The sequence below is a fragment of the Ornithorhynchus anatinus genome, chromosome 11, assembly GCF_004115215.2.
Source record: "Ornithorhynchus anatinus isolate Pmale09 chromosome 11, mOrnAna1.pri.v4, whole genome shotgun sequence".
NCBI classification, from domain to species: domain Eukaryota; kingdom Metazoa; phylum Chordata; class Mammalia; order Monotremata; family Ornithorhynchidae; genus Ornithorhynchus; species Ornithorhynchus anatinus.
Window position 1 is genome coordinate 37,695,847 of NC_041738.1, and position 18,254 is coordinate 37,714,100.

The 18,254-nt window shown below is 43.9% G+C and overlaps 1 protein-coding gene across 2 annotated transcripts in view; it reads right to left on the reverse strand.

The window, feature by feature from the left end:
• The window catches only part of PHLPP2 (PH domain and leucine rich repeat protein phosphatase 2), a 72,709-nt gene that overhangs the window by 23,247 nt on the left and 31,208 nt on the right, over window positions 1-18,254 (reverse strand). For both annotated transcript variants that reach the window (XM_029074904.1, XM_039913422.1), the window contains exons 4-9: window positions 11,630-11,820; window positions 10,985-11,110; window positions 10,000-10,154; window positions 3,665-3,811; window positions 2,547-2,777; window positions 1,025-1,227 (exon numbers count right to left, since the gene is read on the reverse strand). In XM_029074904.1, the coding sequence (XP_028930737.1) occupies window positions 1,025-1,227; window positions 2,547-2,777; window positions 3,665-3,811; window positions 10,000-10,154; window positions 10,985-11,110; window positions 11,630-11,820 (1,053 nt within the window). The remainder of the gene's footprint in view (window positions 1-1,024; window positions 1,228-2,546; window positions 2,778-3,664; window positions 3,812-9,999; window positions 10,155-10,984; window positions 11,111-11,629; window positions 11,821-18,254) is intronic.

Here is an 18,254-nt window from a genome sequence, read left to right on the forward strand (position 1 = left end):
AGTTCCGCACCTATCCACACAGGCACATACAAACCAACAGTTCTTCAATATCCTCTTCTCCCACTCCTTTCCTTGCACTTGAATTTGCATCCATTATTCACCCATCCCTCAACCCCATGACAATTACGATCCATAATTTCTTTATCTCTATTAACGTCTGTCTCCCCTTCTAGGTTGCAAGCTCACTGGCGGGCAGGAAATGTGTCTACCCACTCTGTTATAGTGTTCTTTCCTAAGCGCTTACGGGAGAGTTCTGCACACAGTTGGAGCTCAATAAATAAGACGGGTTGATGGCCACTGTGGCATGCTGCATCCAGTCAGATAAATGTCCCCTGATTCCTAACAGTGTTCTAGCCAAACTCCATAGTGAAACCATGCATTGGGGAGACTGATATTAATATGAATGAGTAATTTATAATATGCAGTTTAAAGATATGTACATAAGTGCTGGGGGTTGAGCAAATATCAAATGCCCAAAGGTCACCGATCCAAGTACATGGACAACACAGAAAGGAAAGGGAGGTGGGGAAGAGAGGGCTTAATTGGGGAAGGCCTCCTGGAGAAGATATGACCATAATAATGCTTTGAAGGTGAGGAGAGTGGTTATCTGGCACAAATGGAGGGAGAGGGATAGTAAGCAACAATCAGAGATTCCAGGAACACTAATGGAAGGGGGACCTTTATACTCCTGACTCGGGAGGAATTAAGGATTGAAACTACTTGTCAACATCCTTTGGTTTTCCCCAAATCTCCAACTACTCACGGGTGTCTCTGAATGATAGACACCGTGAATCAAATTTTCCATTCGAGGTATTGCGGACTCAGGTGTTAACGAGGATGATGATGCTAACCCACCTCTCGCAAATAAAGCCCCGGTCAAAAGCATGCTAAATTCGCCTAACTCTCAAGTACCACTTAGCCAGGCTGCTTGATTAGCACAGCAAGAATCAATTTCTTAGAAAGTCCTCCCAGGAGCTGGGAAAGAAGAAGCAAGTAAAGGAGGAAAGGGGTGGGTACGACATACTGTTAGAACTGGCATAGAGGGCCCGGAGGGAGTAACCACTCAATGTCAGCTCCCGCAGCTGGTTCCGTTCACAATGCAGCTGGTCCAAGCTGCCCAAGGAGCTGAGATCCAGGTCAGTTAACTGATTGTCACGCAAGTCCACGTGGGTAATATGCTTATTCCCCTCCAGGTTGTCGGCAACTATCCTTCTCAAATGGTTCATTCTATAAATTCAGATACAAAAAAAAAATGAGAATAAAGCGACACTAAGAAGGCAAACAAGAGAGGATGAGAGGGAGAAAGAAGTATAAGCTCTTGTCTGCTACTTTTGTTTGAACAGTATATAAAGTATTTTTAACCAGATCTGGTAAATATATGTTATCCTTTTAATAACATTTGACTGAAAAAGCAAAGGCTTTTTCCTTTTTTTCCATTCTGTCTTTATAAAAAAACGAACACATTGTGAACAACTGATCAAGGAATGTTCCCACAAGTGATGGAAAGTTGGAAAGATGAACTAAATTGGGAAACTGCTAAGGTTTATTTTATAAGCTGGATATACTTCAATCAGTGTGTTCTAGGATACATAAGAAAAAGACATTCCTGAGGAGACAGTGGCTATTATTTTTGAGATTTTATGGAGGACAGGAGTCCCCAAGGACTGGAAGAAGACAAATCTTCCTGCCTTCAAAGAGGAAAAAAGGAATATTCCTGGTAAAATGGGGATGAGATACCAGCTCACCCTACCGCTTAGCTTGTTGATTCCATGTAGGACTGGGACCGTGCCCATTTTGATTATCCTGAATCTGCCCCAGGGCTTAGCAAAGTACGCTCGGGACCTAGTAAGTGCTTAATCCCATTATTATAATAATAATTATATTGATTGAGGCAGTACACGGAGGAACAAAAAAGAGCTACCACAAAAAAAAGAACAGGGAAACACTTGCTAGGTACAAGCAAAACAAAGAGAGATTTGGGATCAACATCTAAATATACCATATATTCCAGCCACTGAAGGTAGACCTAGACCGAAGGCAGAGGGAGAGGGTACCCCCAGGGTATAGGAAGCCAGTCAGATTTGGGGGATGACCAGCCTAACCCATTTTATAACCAGGATTCTGCCCTATTCAGAGGTCTATCAACCATCTCTTCTTTTAAGTCATTTAATGAGATGAAATTTCATTTCCTTTGGAGAAGCAACGTAGCCTAATAGATAAGGCATGGGGCTGGAGTCAAAAGAATCTGGGTTCTAATCCAGGCTCTGCCACTTGTCTGCTGTGTGACTTTAGGCAAGTCATTCAACTTCTCTGTGCCTCAGTTACCCCATCTGTGAAATGGGGATTAAGAATGGGAGCCCCATATGGGACACGGACTGTGTCCAAATTGATCAGCTTGTGTCTACCCAAGTGTTTAATGCAGGGCCCTGCACATAGGAAATGCTTAACATACCACTTTTCTTTTTTTTTTTTAAAAGCACTCATACAACTCACTAAGAGATCAATCTGTGTGGAATGAAGCACAGCGATGAATAGGGTGTACTTACCTTAGATCAACATGTTTCAAATGGCTCAACCTGTTCAGTATCCCCAGATCTAGGCTCTCCAGTTGGTTCCCTGCCAGAGCCAGTTTATCTAATGTAGTGAGTTTCTCGTAGACTCCAGGAACTTGGCTGAAGTTATTGAAGGAAAGCCCAAGGGACGAAAGTTGCTGCAGGTTTCCCAATTCGTCAGGTAAAGTAGTGAGAAAGTTGCCGTCAAGACAGAGAGTCTGAAGACTATAGGAAGTAAAAAGGGGGAAAAAAAGGAATGATACTTGCAGGGTGAAAGCCTCCTAATCCTCCACCTCTGGAATAAGACAACTAATATAACCTCTATCAGAACAGGGTTGTTCCTCTGCTGAAACCAGCAGTGTCATAACAGTCCTAGTCACTAGTAGATAGCTGACAAATATGACATGTTTTTTCTTTCAGCCTTTATGAAGATTGATGACCATGTCTAATTCCCACCAGTGCTTAGGCCAGTGCTCTGCATATAGTAAGTGTTTAATACTATTACATTTCATAATGTACCAAGAGACATTAGATTATCTTCTTGAATGTGGTTGGATTGGTAGAGAGACTCCATTTATAGTACTCCTTTGAGAGGCACTTGCTTTTTCATATATGGTCAAAACCATAAGCAAAGTCCCTTACTTTTTGCTATACACTTTCTGGGCCATCCCTAGACAGGTGTAGGGCCTGGAAGAACTTAATTTAGTGTGAGTCCTGAGAGGGGAGGGTCAGAAGAAAAGTTCCACCTCTGACCTCTCATAGGTCAACACTCCCCAATCTCTTCCCTGCACTTCCCGGAGAGAGGGTCAGGAGAGAATCGCTGCTGTGCCTGACGACGAAGTAGAGAGAGGCAGTTGGTTGGAGAACTGGTGCCTTGGGCACTCACATGACTATTTCCACCCCATCATAGCATGCTGGGTCTTGCGGTTGCTGCGATCTGGACTCCCGACTGCTGGGAGTGACAGGGCCTCTTAGGACCCAAAGACCCAAGAGCAATTGCTCCAAATTGGCCCTGGGACAGGGTAGCTCCTCACACATAATTCTGCTCTCTCTGTCAGGCTTGACTTCTCCTCTTCAAAGTCGAGAGGTCTAGGTAAAAGTCACAAACTCACTTGAGCAGATTGCCGATCTGAGCTGGCAGTTCGTAAAGTCCATTACAGGAAAGATTGAGTTCCAGCAGAGTGGAGATCTCACACAGCAGTACGGGAAACTGCCCGAGTCTATTGTGGGACAGATTCAGGCCCTTGAGCTGAGAAAACCTGAAGAGTAAAAGCATAAATAATTAACTTCAGTGATTTGAGTGCTGATTAAAGATTTACATAAAACAGTTTCAACTGGTGAAAATCCTAGCCATTCATCTCTATGCTACATAACAATGAATCTTTGGGAGCAGAGTATCTAAACAACCCATTTTCAGCAAACTGTGAGCTGTTTCAGGGCTATGAAACCATTTTCTTTTGACTCTACACTGTACAATTATCATGGACCAATGAGTCAACTACTTCCGTTACGAAGTCATCAAAACTTAGCACATATTTTCCAAAATAGTCATTTTCATTTACTGTAAGGACCCTACGTTGCTTTTAAAATGGAAAGTCACCCACTCTCTCCCGACATAAATCCTGACTTTGATCCCTTTATCAACAAGAGATCATGTATACCAACGTTCCTTTTTTTCTGAATAATATTTGAGACCCTCCACCTGCAAAATATGCAGGTGCTTGTCATATATACTGTCCAATATAATCAGCCACCACCGATGCATCAGTGCATGACTGAAAAGCCATGAACGAGCATCGCCTGTCCTTTGCTGTTGCATTTCTTTGCAGCACCTGGGACTATCTTCTCTTTTGCTTCTCTGTCTCATGATTCTAAGAGCTTCTGCTCAAAGACAGTTGTTCCTTTTCTGACTGCAGTATGCCTTGCTGGCCTGCCAGAGTCTTCCCTAGTTTTCAGCTGAGACGTCATGTTGTTTGACTATCCTTCTGTCATCCAATCTTCTCATGTATCTCACCCAGTGAAGCTGTGTGGGGGAAAGTATAGCTTCAGTGCTGAGTCTAAAGGTATTCCCAGGCTTCACTGCTTGAATTCCCTGTCTTGTCATTTGTGTGGGGAGTGTGATCCATTAGTGATGTTATGGAACTGTTTAAGGAATCAGAAGTGGGGACAGAGAGGTCCAGGTCTCACAACTATAAAGAAGGCTGGACAGCACTACAGTGCTTCAGATCTTCAGGTTAGTCTGAAAACATTCTGTATGACAGTCACCCCTAGGATGTGCTAGCCTTTTTAAGGTGACTTTCTTTTTCCTTGTCTATTGTCTTTCATCAGGGTGTTGCCTAGGTAAACAGAATTCTCTGATAGCACCTTATCTTGCTGTGGCCCAGGTAAATCTTTGATGATATATAGGATTTCACTGGCCCAGGGTGACCATGACTTCACATTTCTTCTAAGAACCTGTGGCACTTAGAAGATTTGGGGAAGCATTTTATAACCATTTGTATGTCATTTTGGACATGGGCCCGTTGAAATTCTTGTATGACTGTCCTTACGACTGGGGCTGATGGTTTGCTCAGAGTTTCTGAGAATGAGATGCAAATCCTAACACCTGTGTCCACTGCCTATGTTGCAGGCCAAGCAGACAAGACCAGCTCTGCCATCGAGAAGCAATCTCAAAGTTTTAACGGAGGCACATCAGCTGATTGAGTCGAATGCTTTCGTAAAGCCTAGGAATACAAGATGAAGTTGCTCTCTGCATTTGATGTGCTGTGAAAATCACGTCTGCAAGTTGTGGTACGATGCAACGTAGCGATTCTGGGGGCAGGTGGTCAGTGAAATCCTTCAGTAACCGATCCAGGACTCTACGAGTCTGCCAGCAACAAAGAGTAATGAAATAGCCAGATGCATGCTGCAGTCTGACTTTTCACTTTTCTGCTTTAAGATACCGATGGTACTGGCATCTCCTCAGTGTGCCATATCATATGCTTGTGGAAGTGTTTAAGCAGAGTGTCTTCCCACGCTTGCTAGATTTCAGCAGGTATGCCACTGGATCCAGGTGATTTCCCATTCTTCACGGCTCTGTTACGGGAATTCCTCAGGAGTGGGACATGTATTGTCTTCGGATGCTGATAGGTCGCTACCAATCCTCTTTGCTATTTGAGTGCTTACTGAGGGCAGAGCACTGTGTTAAGCTCTTGGGAGAATACAAGTTAGAATTAGGCTAAAATGCAGACTCAGATCTCTAGTGGGAGAGACAGACATTAAATGACACATGAGGGGAGCGAAGGAGTATGTAAGTGCCGTGGGCGGGGGTGGGATGAGTACCTAAGAACTTAAACATCCGACCTAGGTACATAGGTGACACAGTAGGGAGAGAAAATAGTGTGAGGATATGAGGGAGTTGTAAGGGAATGCTGAGTGGAGAAAATCGGACGTTTACAAGGGCTGAGAAGATAGGAAGAATCGTGGACTGTCGGTTAAGAGGGGGAAGGGAGTTCCAGGTGTGATGGAGGGTTTTGCGGGGCCTCATCTTCAACATTAGGGTCTGTTTAGGAAAATGCACATTAGGGTATGTTTAGGAAAACGCTGAAGTGTTGTTGCCAAAATGATTCCCTCCTTGTCCATGGTGAAGCTGGAACTTTTTTCACTCTTTATAGAGATACTGTGATAGCCGGGTCAGGGAACTGGAAAAAGCCCGGGCTTGGGAGTCAGAGGTCATGGGTTCGAATCCCAGCTCTGCCACTTGTCAGCTGTGTGACTGTGGGCAAATCACTTCACTTCTCTGTGCTTCAGAGCCTCTGAGCCTCACATGGGACATCCTGATTACCCTGTATCTACCCCACCGCTTAGAACAGTGCTCTGCACATAGTAAGTGCTTAACAAATACCAACATTATTATTATTATTATTATTATTAATGATGTGTAAAAGTTCTTGGTTTGGTGATAGTTCTCATAGCTTTTTCTTTCTTCTGCTTTGGGACCCCACCATCTGTTGCCCGTGTTCCTTAACTTGATTTGAATACCATAAAATATTTTGGTTTGCTGCATGTACATTTTTTATATTGGAGTCTTGTCATTGAGCCAGTTTTGTCTCCTATACCTGGCCACATCCCTTGGCTTGACTGCAGCCTAGCAGATGGCATGACAAGGCAATGTCCATTCACCTGTTCAGTTGGAGATTGTATTTGGGGTTTTCTGTTCCATCAAGACTGAATCCATCTTGCTCTTAGACACCCTTGTTCTCCAGAAACCTAACCTTAAGCTACCTTGGCAGTTTGCAGGCTACTTTTCAGTGCAACGGTTGTGTGAGTTTGGAGTGCACCAGGTGATGCTCTGCTCTATGCATGACTGCTGTGATTCTTAAGCTTCCTCTGCTATTAAAGATGATAATAATAATAATACTCTGTGACAAGCACTGTATGGCATAATACAAAACAAGCAGGTTGGACTGTGTTCCTCATGGGGCTCACAGATTAAGGAAGAGAGAGAATAAGTACTGAATCTCTATTTTACAGATGGGGAAACAGACACAGAACAGTTAAGTGGTTTGCCTGAGGTCACACGGCAGGCAAGTGGGAGAGCCAGGATTAGAAACCCTGGTTTAGTCGATACAGCACGGGGTCTGAGAGTCAGAAGGACCTAGGTTCTAATCCTGGCTCAGCCACTCATCTGCTGTGTGACCTTGGGCAAACCACTTAACTACTCTGTGCCTCTGTTACCTCATCTGGAAAATGGAGATTAAGACTCTGAGCCCTATGAGGGACAGGGACTGGGACAGGGACTGCGTCCAACCCAATTACCTCATATCTACCCTAGCGCCAAATACAGAGCCTGCCACATAGTAAGCACTTAAAAAATACCACAATTATTATTATTCTCTGTCCACTAGGCCACGCTGCTTTCATTAGTGAGGTACTACTGCTTAGACTGTGGAATTGTTACAGGGTATTTTCCTTGTTTCGCAGGCCGAAGATGGTGCTGGTGATCACAAGGTGTTTGGTTCTTTTAAGGAGCAAATGAGGACCACTGCTGTTTAGTTTGTCGATTCTATTTAGCCTAAGTACTCACTTCTACATTTTGACATTAACTTAAGCACTAAAATCATTCATTCTAATGACTTGCTTAAATGCTGGTACTCCAGAGAAGAGTCCAAATCTTGAAGATTTGTTGTTTCCCTCCACTGCATTTCATCTTTCCTTGTGGGAGGAAATACACGGTACTCGGAGAAGCAGCATGGTGTAATGGATAGAGCACGGCCTGGGAGTCAAAATTTGATGGGTTGTGATTCCTGCTTCACCACTTGTCTGCTGTGGGACCTTGAGCAAGTCACTTCACTTCTCTGGGCCTCAGTTACCTTATCTGTAAAATGGGGGATTGAGACTGTGAGCCCCACGGGTGACAGGGAATGTGTCCAACCCGATTTGCTTGTAACCACTCCAGTGCTTAGTACAGTGCCTGGCACATAGTAAGAGCTTAACAAATTCCACAATTATTACCCTCCCTAGTGCTTAGTACACTCCTCTGCAATTGGCAAGCGCTCAATAAATATGACTGATTGATTACAGATGTAGTAATGATGTAACAAAGCTCTTTTGTTTTGGGGGCAGATGGTGTCATCACGCTCATTTATACACCTTGACTGATTTGGAAGGTTTTACCATGAGTTTTGTCCAATGGTAAGATCAACAGTTTATAGTTGCTGTTCGAAAAAGGAAGGCCTCACCAAAAAAAGGGTCTCTGATACCTCTCTCTGAATTGGCCTTCATTAGGTGTTCTATTTGTACCGAGTGCTGTGATATCCTCTCCAGAATTTGGCTGTTTGGAAGTTACAAGTCAGGAAAGACATATGGCTATTATGAGTCCTTCTATATAAAGACTATATGACCTATTAGTTTCTCAATCAATCAATCAGTGGCATTTATTGAGTGCTTATGTGTGCAGAGCATTGACCTAAGCGCTGGGGAGGGCACAATACAAGAGAGGCAGTAGACATTATTTCGCAAGTTAAGACTACAGACTAGAAGGGGAGACAGATATTAAAATTCTCTCTGACGCCATGTATAAAGCACTCTAGGTACTCATCCTTTGTAAGACATAGACATTTTCTCATTTCCATATAGCATTATACACAAATAAATTTACTTGAATACTCTGTTTTCCATGACCTACAGAAATAGCAACTTTTATTTTTGAGGGCAATGGGTGAAACTGCAGTGGAGTTTTGAGAGGGTGTGTCTTCAATGGGTGAAAGCACCCACTTTAGAACCCTGAGAAGGCTCAAAAAATCCCCAGATGATCCCAGAGCCTAGGAAAGGGGAGAAGAAAAGGGTAAAGAAGGAGGGAAGAAAAAGGAAGAAGGGAAGAGGGGGTCCAGGGACCAAGAAAAAGCGGGGGAAAGGGAAGGGGATAGGAAGAGGGGGGAGAACAGAGAGACGGAAAAGGGAAAGGAAGGGTGGAGGGTAATTACTGCTGCTCTCTTTTCTACCACGTCCTGCTTCTGCCCCCCAATAAGCAGTGACTACAGCATCCCTGGTCTCAGGAGCTCGCAAACAGCTCTGCAGACTGGCTCCACTGAATTTACGAAGCTGTCAGAGAAGTTCCCGAGCCCGGGTATCTGCCTTATTCCTAGAGCACCCACTAGGGCTGGTCAGACAGGCTAGAGTGAAGATAAACCTTGGCTTGTCCCTCCTGGACTTGGATGCCAGAAGGGGGTGAAAGCAACTTCTAGGCTGGCTCCAGAGGCCAAGAAGGTAAGAACCATCCCACCGGGTTCCATGTCAGCACTAGGGAACCACGGTCCCCCGGCAGGGGAAAAAAAAAATGGAGTCAACATCTTGGATCCTCTTCTTGCCTCTTAAGGCTGCAAAGGGCAAGGGTGAGCTAGTCTATGACTGTTTGCCCACTCCAAAACGCTATGAAAGGGATGAAAACAGTGTCAATTCCATGTTGCTGGTACTCCTGGTGGCAAAGCATGTGGCTCAGTGGAAAGAGCCCAGGCTTGGGAGCCAGAGGTCTTGGGTTCGAATGCCACTGTCAGCTGTGTGACTGTGGGCAAGTCACTAACTTCTCTGTGCCTCAGTGACCTCATCTGTAAAATGGGGATTAACTGTGAGTCTTTTGTGGAACAATCTGATTACCCTCTATCTACCTCAGCGCTCAGTGCTCTGCACATAGTAAGTGCTTAACAAATACCAACATCATTATTATTATGATTATTATTATTAAATGATAAAGATCTTCAAATTACTTTGAAGAAAACGAGATAGGTAATTTGGGTCAAAATATCTAAAGAGCACTACCATTAACCAGTCTCTCAACACCTATTGCTCTGAGCCAAGTTGAGATCTCCAAATTGTACTCATAGACCTAACTCAAACCATTTTGTTACAAACTACTGCATTTTCTAAAATATTATCCCACAGACTAGACTAGGGAAAAGAGATCACACACCTGTGGAGACAGTCAAGGCCTCCTGGTCTTTCTAGCTGCATGAAGTTGTGTCGCAAATTGAGGTAGGTGATGTCTTGACTATAGAAGAGGTGCTCAGGAACCTCCTCGAGGCTATAACACGAGAGATCGACGGTACTAATTCGCTGAGACACCACCTAAAAAAAGTAGAAGATGAAAATGATACCTGCTCTTTTACAAGCTGATGATACAATACAATGACATAAGATTGCAACAGTGTCATGATACCGAAGACCTGTTAGAGATATTGTGCTACTACCAATTTTAAAAATAACTATTTCAAATTTCCCAAAGCAGTACTCAACAGTACAACTAATCCCATAGAATGAGAAGCAATAAACACTTTATGGACATTACAAAATGAAAGTGAATACACTCAGTCTTTTGAGAACATACATTTTAACTACATGTTTTGCAACAGTGTTATCAGAGAATCTCAGAAAATAAGCATGAATCCATCTGAATAGAACATGATTTAACATTGGAAAAAGGGCCGCGACGACAGCACCCTTTGTGCTTTAGGGTGTACAGTAGAAGGGAAACTGAAAGCAAGGAGGACAGAGGAAAAGTTTTGAGGAGACAGTAAAACAAAACCTCAGACAATACTGCACCGCAGCTGAAAACTGGGAGTCAACTGCTGCACGTACGACATGCAAAAGGACTCTGAGAATACTACTACTAAAAATAAATATATCTGTAAAGTGATTACTATGAGCCAAGCACTGTGTTAAGTGCTCAGGTAGATACCGGATCATTAGACTGGGTTCAGTCCCTGTCCCATACAGGGCCCACAGTCTAAAGAGAAGGGAGAACAGGAATTTCATCCCCATTTAACAGATGAGGAACCTGAGGCCCAGAGACCTTAAATGACTCATCCAAGGTCACCCAACAGAAGGGTGGTCTCTTGACTCCCAGGCCTCGCTGCTTCTCTCAAATTATGCAGACACATTAATATCTAAAACCTCACCTTTGATGCTTGCCGGTGCCATCTCTGGTATTCTGCCAATGACTCAAAGCAGATGTGATACGTCTGGGCCTGTGCTCCAGCTGAACTGAAAGCCAGGGAATGCTGCCTCCTTTTCACTTCTTCTACCTGGAACAGGAAGAAAAAGTAATCACCGACATGGCCACGGCCCCAAATTCTAGTTAACGGCCTCAAGAGTCAAAAGGGAGTTCTTTGGTGTCTACAGGTGGTTCTATCAGGGGTAGAAATACAGGATCCTTCATTCAGAGAAGCGTCTCATTTAATAAGACCCACTAAGCTGACGTTCAGTAATGACTGCCTTTCATAATCGTTCCGTTGAAATAGAAACTTCAGAATGTAATTACTCCTTGATAGTGGCAAACTACTGCCTAGAATGAGGATGTGCAAAAATAGAAGTTATTACTGAAATGCAGAACCCACAATCTTCCCTATTTTATGATACTCAAGCTTAACTAGTAAGTATGAGGATCAAAATTATACAGCTGCACACAAACAGCTCAGTAATGTAGTCTTTTAAAAATAGTCACGGTGACTGTGAAGCAGGAAGTGTGATCGGCTCTTCGATGCCTAGAAGCATCTTCCGAAAAGTGACTACTTGGGTGGGTGGCCGGAGGGGGGTCCCCTCACCTTTCCTCCAACAAGAGGCAGAATATGCATCTTTCCGGTCTGGCAGTCTTTCACCGAGGACACGATCAGACAGGTGCCACAGAGGACAACCACACGTTCTGCCCACTTATGCAGCTGGGTCTTCCCCTTGCGCACATTATAGATCCCAGAGAGCAGGATTCTGTCTAATTGATCCACCTGACAGGGCTTTTCTGAAAAGAAAACAGCATTTCAAACTCCTTTATCATTGATCTTTTTTTAAAAAAATGACACCCACCATGCACTCCCTTATAAACAGTTATAATCTGTCACTATTACCTGTCTCAGCTTGGAAGGCGAGCAAGAAACAAGAATTATAATAATAATGATGATGATGATGATGGTATTTGTTAAGCACTTACTATGTGCCATGCACCGTTCTAAGCGCTGGGGGAGAGATGAGATTATCAGGTTATCCCACATGGGGCTCACAGTCTTAATCCCCATTTTACAGACGAGGTAACTGCGGCACAGAGAAGTTAAGTGACTTGCCCAAAATCGCACAGCTGGCAAGTGGCGGAGCTGGGATTAGGATCCACAACCTCTAACTCCCAAGCCGGAGCTCTTTCCACTAAACCACGCTGCTTAGGAGGATCAAATCATTCCTCTCAACCGTAGTTACTATACAAACTGATTCTTGTCAATAAGGCAACTATGACTTCTCATTAGGACGGTAGGATTCTTTTTGGGGATGCCAAGGCTGCCATTTTGCTGCCAATGAGGCTTTTCACATGCACTTGATCTGCTCCTCCAGTTCTTTTCACACTTCGCAATCCTCCTGCCCTCTCGATGTAGGCAGTTGTCCCGTAACACAGTTTCGTTGTGAGTTTTGGGGGAGAACTGCCAGAAAAATTTAGGGAACAGTCTTTCAACAATGCACATCTGCCTACACACAGTATACGTTGTTGGAAAAGACAGTCATGCACCTGTGAATGGCATCAGGCACAGGATGAGTAGTAAATCAATCAATCGTATCTCTGAGTGTGCTAAGTATACTGAACTGAATGGGAAGCAGCACGGCCTAGTAGAAAGAGCTCAGGCCTGGATGTCAGAAGACCTTGGCTCCAATCCCGGCTCTACCCGATGCTTGCTGTGTGAACTTGGGCAAGCCACTTAACTTCTCTGTGCCTCAATTCTCCTCTTCTCCCTCTGTCTAGATTATGAGCCCCATGTGGGGCAGGGATAGTAACCAACCTAATTAACTTGTATCTACCCCAGCGTTTAGAAGGGTGTTTTACACACAGTAAGAGTTTAAATACAATTTTAAAAAGTGCTTGGGAAAGTAAAAAGCAATAGAGTTAGTAGGCACAACACCTGCCCACAAAGAGTTTACAGTCTAGAGGGGGTGACAGACATTTCAAGACAATACAGATAGGGGAAATGGCTGGATATAAGGACACATAAATCCCATGGGGGTGGACTGGATATCAAGGAAAGGATACAGATCCAAGAGTAAAGGTGACCCAGATGGGAGTGCACGGAGGAGAGGACAAATTACGGCTTAGTTGGGGAAGGCTTCTTGGAGGAGATGTGATTTTAGTTGGGGTTTGAGGTGGGGAGAGAGGTTGCCTGTTGGATATTAACAGGGAAGGAGTCCCAGGTCAGAGGAAGCATGTGGGCAAGGAGTAGGTGGTGAGATCGATGAGATGGAGGTTCAGTGAGTAGGTTGGCATTAGAAGACTCAAGTGTGTGGGTTGGGTTGTAGAACAGCGAGGTAAGGTAAGAGTCGGGGAGCCGACTGAGCGCCTTGAAGCTGGTGGTATGATATTTCCATTTGATGAGGAGGTAGAGGGGCAGTCTTCGGAGGTTTTTGAGGAGTGGGGAGATATGAACCCAACAGTTTTAAAAAATGATCCCAGCAGCAGATTGAAATATGGACTGGAGTAGGGAGAGTGTGGCCTCCTGGACAGAGCACGGGCCTGAGAGTCAGAAGGACCTGGGTTCTAATCCTGACTCTGCCACTTGTCTGCTGTGTGACCTTGGGCAAGACACTTAACTTCTCTGTGTCTCAATTCCCTCATCTGTAAAACGAGGATTAGGACTGTAAGCCCCATGTGGGACGAGGAGAGTGCTCAACCTGACTGACCTAAATCTACCCCAGCGCTTAATTTACTGCCTGGCACACAGAAAGCACACTGTAGGCTCACTCTTGGCAGGGAATGTGTCTGTTTATTGACATACTGTACTCTTCCAAGTGCTTAGTGCACATTAAGTACTCAATACATACAATTGAATGAATGAATGAACAAGTACCATTAAAAAAAGAGGCAGGGAGGTCAGCAAGGAGGCTGATGCAGTAATCAAGGCAGGATAGGATAATAATAATAATAATAATGATGTTGGTATTTGTTAAGCGCTTACTATGTGCAGAGCACTGTTCTAAGTGCTGGGGTAGATACAGGGTCATCAGGTTGTCCCACGTGAGGCTCACAGTTAATCCCCATTTTACAGATGAGGTAACTGAGGCACAGAGAAGTTAAGTGACTTGCCCACAGTCACACAGCTGACAAGTGACAAAGCCAGGATTTGAACCCATGACCTCTGACTCCCAAGCCCAGGCTCTTTCCACAGAGCCATGCGTGCTTGAATCAGCGTGGTAGCAGTTGGGTTGTAGAGGAAAGGGCAGATTGTAGAGAGATTGTAAAGATGCAGCACTAATTATCTCCACCGCAGGGTATGTCAAGATCACAAACCCCAAGTTACAGGACAACTGACTGTACCTTGAGGTTTTTGAAGCTTACTACTCTCCTCCGGAGGTGGAAAGTAAACTTCTGTACAATCACGGGAGGAGGTTGATTTTTTGCATGACAATCATAACAAACATCGGCATGGTTTGATATGCAGGAAACAGTTTTTGGTAAAAGAGAACGTATACTTATAACAACAAACCTACAAACTATCAGCCACTCAAGCAAACAACACAAGGACAACATTAAGCTCTATTCAATAAAAAAAAGATGCCATAAATGAGGAAACGCTAATTTAAAGATGTATCTTGATATCTTTTCCCCTTTATAATTACACTATAAAACTATTGTGTTACCAAACAATAGATGTATCTCTTCATATTTTTCTCTCTTTGGGGGAACATGCACCTTTCTTTTGAAGAGGACAATTCATTTGACAAGAAATTCCTACAAAACAAACAGTTTTCTAAAACCAAGAATGGCCAAAATAGTGCAGGGAGTAGGGCTGAGAAGCGAATGTCAAAAAAACACCCTTTCTCGTATCCCAAGGCTCCAAATGTTTAGCATAAGATACATTAAGAATCACTGTGCCCAAACGATACTTTGTTAATCATGAAATTAAAAAACCCAACCGCAGTTTCAGAAGCAGCAGAGTGGAGCAAGCATAGGCCTGGGAGTCCTTGTCCTCCACGGAACTCATCATTCCACACAAGCCTTCAACCCCGTTCTCCAAGTGTCTTTCCTATATCGCTGAAAACACCGCCACCATTCACTATCTCACAAGCCTGTAACCTTGGCATTACCCCTGACTCATCTCTCCCATTCAGATCACGTATTCAATCTGTCACCAAATCCCGTGGCTTCTACCTTCTCCACAGCTCTAGAACCCACCCTTTCCTCTTCATTCAAACTACTGCCACGTTGATTCAAGCACTTATATCCGGTTTTGACTACTGCATCATCCTCCTCCCTGCCCTCCCTGCCTCCTGTCTCTCTCCAGGCCATACTTCGCTCTGGTGACCAGATTATTTTTCTAAAGCACATTTATTCCATATTTCTCCATTCATCAAAAAACCCCAATGGTCGTCCATCCACCTACGTAACAAATGGAAACTTTAGGAGCTTTAAGTCAGCTTTCCCCCAATACCTTACCTCGATGACCTCCTATAAGAACTCAACCCACACACTTTTCTCCTCTAACACTGTACCTCAATGCCATCTATCTCACCGTTGACCTCTTGCCCATGCCCTCCCATTGGCCTGGAACTTTCCCCCACTCCCCTTTCATATCTGAAGACCACCACTCTCCCCAACTTCGAAGTCCTTCTAAAATCACATCTCCAAGAGGCCTTTCCTAAGCCCTTGTTTTCCCTACCCACCTTTCCCGCTGCACAGCCTTGGGTCTGTACCCTTTAGGCACTCGATATACCCCACCTTCAGCCCTACAGTATTTAGGCACATAAATTTATACTCTGCCATTTTCCCTTTCTGTAATGTATTTTAATGTCTGTTTCTCTCTCCGGTCTGTAAATTCCAGGTGGACAAGGATCATGACTATATGTCAAATCTACTGCCAGCTTAGTTATCTTTTATTTATCCCAGAGCTTAATACACTCTTTGGCACACAGGGAGCACTTATACACCACAATCAGAAGACAGAGGATAGAAGTTTCAAGAGATTCCACAAGAAGCACTGGGCTATATAATAATAATAATAATTTTGGTATTTGTTAAGCACTTACTATGTGCAGAGCACTGTTCTAAGCGCTGGGGTAGATACAGGGAAATCAGGTTGTCCCACGTCTTAATCCTCATTTTACAGATGAGGTAACTGAGGCACAGAAAAGTTAAGTGACTTGCCCACAGCCACACAGCTGACAAGTGGCAGAGCTGGAATTGTAACCCATGACCTCTGACTCCCAAGCCCATGCTCTTTCCACTGAGTCACGCTGCTTCTCAATATTCATAAAAGTTAAAAAGTTTTGGCAACTTCCTATGAAAATAGGTGTTTGCCACATAGAGCTGGAAGAGAAATGGATATATAATCAATTTAGATATTTTCAACAAAGAAGCGATGATCAGTTAAAATATGTTAGCCACAGGGACATAGCTTGTGTTTCATTAATCCCTTAGAAATGGTCTTTACAGCAATTAGGTAAAACGCTAGTAGAGCAGGATAAAGAAGCTGAATGCGATTAGCCTGGGAAAAAAGATTCTGGTCAGAAAGAATTTTATTTTCTTTAGCTGATTTGGCAAAAGAAGCCAACCCCACCCCTCACACACACAAAAAAAGAGTGCATCAGTCCAAAAGCCCAGTGGTAGAATTATGCTGCAAGCACCATGTGCCTAACAAAGAAGAATCTTGGAAAAGTTCTGAACTATATCAAATACAGAGGGAAATCAAAAACTGATTTTAGCAACATTAGGGTTAAAACTGGACTCTGGAATGCAATTACACTAGAGTGAACTACCATGAACCACAGCTGAGCCTGCAGTGAAGCTTCCATGAGAACTCTGTTTTCACTCACTCTCATGTGAGTAGTGTAATCCTTTGAGGATGGAATTTTCTAGACCTGTTCTAAATTGAAGGTGAAATATTCTGGTCGAAGAAAATGAATTTAAAAATTGATCTGCATAAAAACTAGTAAAATATTTTCTATCTCAATTAGGGTGTGACTCGTTCTGTTCAAAATTAACTAAATTAAAAAGTAAATTTTTGGAGAACTTAGACTTCCCAGAAAGGGAGTCTCCTGGCTTTAAATGAATAGCTAAAATGATAAATGCCTCACAGACTGCTTCCGAATACGCTCTGTAAAACATTCTAGGGATAGTTTTCTTTCAACATGGAGGTAGCACTCTAGCAGAACCCCGCATTAGAGAAAACTTGCTCTTTGGTACACACGGTGTTCATTACTGTTTGCAAGCCTACATGAGCACATCTGTTTCTTCTGACAGTATGTTGTACTAATTCCCACAGACTCATGTTGCCGGAAGAGCATTCCCAAATTCTGCCATCACTTTCTAGCTAAATCACGTCATGGAAACATATGTCTGGCAGAACCAAGGCTACTTAAACCGGCAATAATGGTGGGTTTTTTTCTGCTGATCATTTTTTATGCCTGCGCCTGACATAGATACGACACACGCACGCACGGACTTCACAGAGAGACCCCCGCCCCCGATCACAAGGAAGGGGAAACAGAGTCTCTCCGCAGCTGCTCTGGCCACATCCAACATGGCTGTCAGACTGCATCTCAGTCCCACTCCTGGAGGCAGTCAGATGAGGCTCTGGCGGCTTGGTGTTTGCCAGCAGGGAAGAGCCCGGGTCCCATACCAGTTGTCATCATTTTGTTCTGGGAGACAGACTTGTTCCAAGTAGGCAGTATGCCCACTGGGGCACAAGGATGGCATATGCCCCCCTGCCCTAAACTTTGGAGCAAAATTGCCACCTGGGAGTCAAATCCAAGCTAATCGAAGCATTCTGGGGGTCCCCTGAAACAAAGCTTTTAACTACATTTCACTCAAGACTCTCCCTTCTGTGAAACCACTGCTCGTCCACTGTCCCCTGCCAGGAATTCCCTTTCCATTTAGCTCTGCCAGATCCTGACCCCTTCCCTCCTTCAGAGCCCTTCTAAAACGTCATCACATCCAGGGTGCAATCCCTGACTTGTCTCCCAACCCATTCCTTCCACTAACCATCTTCACACTTGCATATAGATCTATTTACTCATTTATTTCTATTATTTACACCTCTTCTCTCACTCTTGCCTCCTGCACATTGTGTACTTTGCCAGTGTCCAAGTTGTATCCTTCTTGAGAATAGGGAGTGTGTTTTTTCTTCCTTGGTTTCCCCAGGTGTTCAATAAGCACTCAACAGATTCCACTAACGATGGTGGCGATGCCCTCTCTCAGATCCTTCT